Here is a 3,284-nt window from a genome sequence, read left to right as displayed (position 1 = left end):
AAAGTGTCGTCCCAGATTAGCCTGTGCAGGCCGCTTTTATGATGTTTTTCGCTGACAGAACGTCTCATCTTTGCATAAATTTAGTTCAGGCGGAAAATGTCGTTCCTGATTAGCCTGTGCGGACTGCACAGGCTAATCTGGTACTATATTTTACGCACATGCATTATATCATATAATCACATAGCAAGGCTCAGATGTACGCTGGATGCCGTTCCTGATGAGCCCATGGAATCCTCACATTTATCAGAGACGAAACTCTCCGCTTGTATGGTTATTTTTGTTTAAATGAAGTCTCTAATTAGCGAAAATGGGCACTCTAACGGACCAATCTGGGACGTCACTTTACGTACGCACATCCATTAAAACCGGTTTCTGGGACGTCACTTTACGTACGCACATCCATTAAGACCGGTTTCTGGGACGTCTCTTTACGTACGCACATCCATTAAGACCGGTTTCTGGGACGTCACTTTACGTACGCACATCCATTAAGACCGGTTTCTGGGACGTCACTTTACGTACGCACATCCATTTAGACCGGTTTTCCAAGACCGAGGCTCATATATAGGGTGTCGAGAAGACTGGCTGAGCATTGTTTAAAAATAATTGTTTTCGGGGCTTACAAAACATGAACCACGAGCCCAGGCGCTAGTGGTTAAGGCTTTTGTGCAGAGTGAATAAACAGAACTTAAATCAAGACTTACCTTGTATTATATTAGGGGAAACCTTAAACGAAGCGAAACCACTTTCTAACAAGTAAGCTTAAACGTGTTTACCGCTTTACTTAACCTTTTGTGAAACACCGTTTTAATTTCCACAACACAGGTTGGAAACATTAAATAATAAATGCGCATTCTGTATATTCTATAATCGCATGTAATTCCCAAAATGTTCGATTTGTTTACAATCTTTTTACGAATTAACACAACTATTTTTATCCATACCGAAATCTAACTGACAACATTTGATTTTTTTTATAATTTCAGAATGTTATCGCATTGTTGATGTTTGGTAAGAAGCAAACAAAACCACAAAAAACAACAACATGACACAGCAACGAAAGCATAATAAGTTGTGAAGAGAATAAATGATTTTACTGTTGAAAGCGATTATGTATGGGCATATTTGAATAAACTAGAAGCGTGGATAGTTAAAAAGAAATGCGAATATGTCTAGTTGCATGTATTATAAAATTATCAATAAAAAAACAATTCCACTTCAACTACTCATTGAATGTGTAAAATGTATGCATTCTTCTGCTGAATTGCCAGATAAAACTTCAGAATAATTATTAATTATAGTATCTGTCCTTGCCCATAGATGTCCGCGGCGGTATGTTTTGTCTTAGTCTAAAAGTCCTTTGCAGCAAAATGGCTTGTTTGTGTTGGTAGAAACAACGTAGAACGATCCGGCTCCGTGGTCCAGACTTTGATATTATCATGTAGCAGTTTCAGAAGATACGCACACTCGTTATACTTGTCGATGTCCACCTCACGAACGCTTTCCATTTCGTCAAGAGCCTGGTCATAGAAACGCTTGGCATGGTCACGTGCTTCAGTGCGATTGTCAAGCATTTCATTGATGAAGACCGAGTAATTCATAGCGAGACCTAGGCGAAGGGGATGAGTGGCCGCCATACTACGTTCTGCATACTCCGTGGCAACTGGATGTTTAAAATAACTGTTATGTTCCGGCCGTAGTAAAATTAATTTGAAGCATGGTTGAATATAAATACGCTTCTGTGTTTAAAAATACCATACTCATTCAACCTATACAGCAATCTTCAAATGAGATAACACGACTCTATGATATTCACAGAAAAACATTTTTTTTTTCAAACGCAAGGTCATTCAAAAAGATATGGTATGCGTATTAAGAAACATTATTATTTTATTTCAAATCAATAATTTACTGTTGATGCGAAAATGTGAAAGATACCAGACATTTGAATGTCTATTTAAGAACCACGTGTTTTAGTGTCTTTCAGTATAATTTGCTACTGATTTACAACTGTGTTTGGAAAACTAAAAGCTAAATTATGAAGTTTAAATATAATTTGTATACTGTTTATACCCATTAAGTTCGTTTAATGTAACTATGAACTAGTATCGTATAATCGTAAATTGATTTTTTCTCTCTTTCGCAAACGTATACGTACCTTGATAGTGCTGCCTGATTTCGCCAATATACACAGCAAGCTTAACTTCGTCCTCCTCAGTTTCGCACAGATATCTGTAGTAGTCTCCCTTCATTTTATGGAAGAAAATATCCGATTCGGGCTCGTTTATTCCGGGAAGTAACTTAGTGTTTAGCATTTTAATAAGATCCTCACAGAGATTGCGCATTTCTTGTTTTAACATTGCCTTGTAATCATTCACAATAGTTCTCTTTTGCATCGTCAAATCCGGAGAGCCGACAAGTTTATTTATAGTCTTTAAACCTTTTCGTCTGTGTGCGATTTCATGTTTGTATGCAACCGCCAATAATTTTCGTTCCTGGGCATTAAGTTTTTGCATGACTGGCAAGGATGCCACTAAGTCACGCATTACGTCTACCATTTCGTGATATCGGCTTGAAAGTTCACACAACTGTGCTTTATGTGCCATTACTTCACGTTCAGACGGCATTGTTACTTCACAAGACTTACACTATACGTACAAATTGTATTGAAGCAAAGCCGTTATTTGGACCCGCAGCATGTGCATAAATTGTTTTCCTCATTAAATGTAATCTGACAGGTACGCTTTAAAAATGAACGCGGTTATGCAAGACAACACAAAGTTAAATACTTGCTGTTTATGATTATAGTCACTTAATCGTTGCTACATTATATCCATAGGAAGCATGGTCATTAAACTTTTCATCCACACAACATATTTATAATGTGAATCTTAATGCATACTTTTTAAAGTTTCGTTCACTTGAAGTGAGTTTCCTGCGTATATATCACGCCCGAAACCTTTTCAAGCTTTTTCATTTAAATCAACCGGTTCTTCATTATAGCTCATTCATGCATGTATGTATTTACAGCCAATAGACTATTCTGTTATGTATAGTTAAATATGGTTAATTGATTTCTTTCCTTTCATTGTACTGACAAGCTATTTGATCCATGCCAGTGTACATAAAGCCCATCGATTAAACTAGTAAATAGAGTAGATATGAATGCATGGTAAACAGCACAGCTCAACTTACTAGACACACATGTTCACGACTATGTAACTTTTTATTTTACACGCATGCGGATCGGATTTAAATAAGTGGTAATCATGATTTATTATATA

General features: G+C 36.8%; 1 protein-coding gene across 1 annotated transcript; it reads right to left on the bottom strand.

The window, feature by feature from the left end:
- Positions 1 to 965: 965 nt before the first annotated feature.
- LOC127856387 (14-3-3 protein zeta/delta-like) lies at positions 966 to 2,997 on the bottom strand. The gene is made up of 2 exons (XM_052392531.1): positions 2,159 to 2,997; positions 966 to 1,663 (listed from the first exon to the last, which is right to left on the bottom strand). The coding sequence occupies exons 1-2, from the start codon at positions 2,625 to 2,627 to the stop codon at positions 1,350 to 1,352; spliced, it is 783 nt and encodes a 260-aa protein (XP_052248491.1). The 5' UTR covers positions 2,628 to 2,997; the 3' UTR covers positions 966 to 1,349.
- Between the last annotated feature and the right edge of the window lie 287 nt (positions 2,998 to 3,284).

The sequence above is a fragment of the Dreissena polymorpha genome, chromosome 13 (assembly GCF_020536995.1).
Source record: "Dreissena polymorpha isolate Duluth1 chromosome 13, UMN_Dpol_1.0, whole genome shotgun sequence".
Lineage (NCBI taxonomy): Eukaryota > Metazoa > Mollusca > Bivalvia > Myida > Dreissenidae > Dreissena > Dreissena polymorpha.
Note: the sequence above shows the minus strand (reverse complement) of the source record. Positions and strands in the feature narration are given on the sequence as shown.

Bases quoted from the DNA above. Each gene is read 5' to 3' on its own strand.
- LOC127856387 (XM_052392531.1), bottom strand. From the start codon at position 2,627: ATGCCGTCTGAACGTGAAGTAATGGCACATAAAGCACAGTTGTGTGAA. The intron at 1,664-2,158 runs GTACGTATACGT...TTAAACATCCAG, and splicing joins AATCAGGCAGCACTATCAAG to TTGCCACGGAGTATGCAGAA.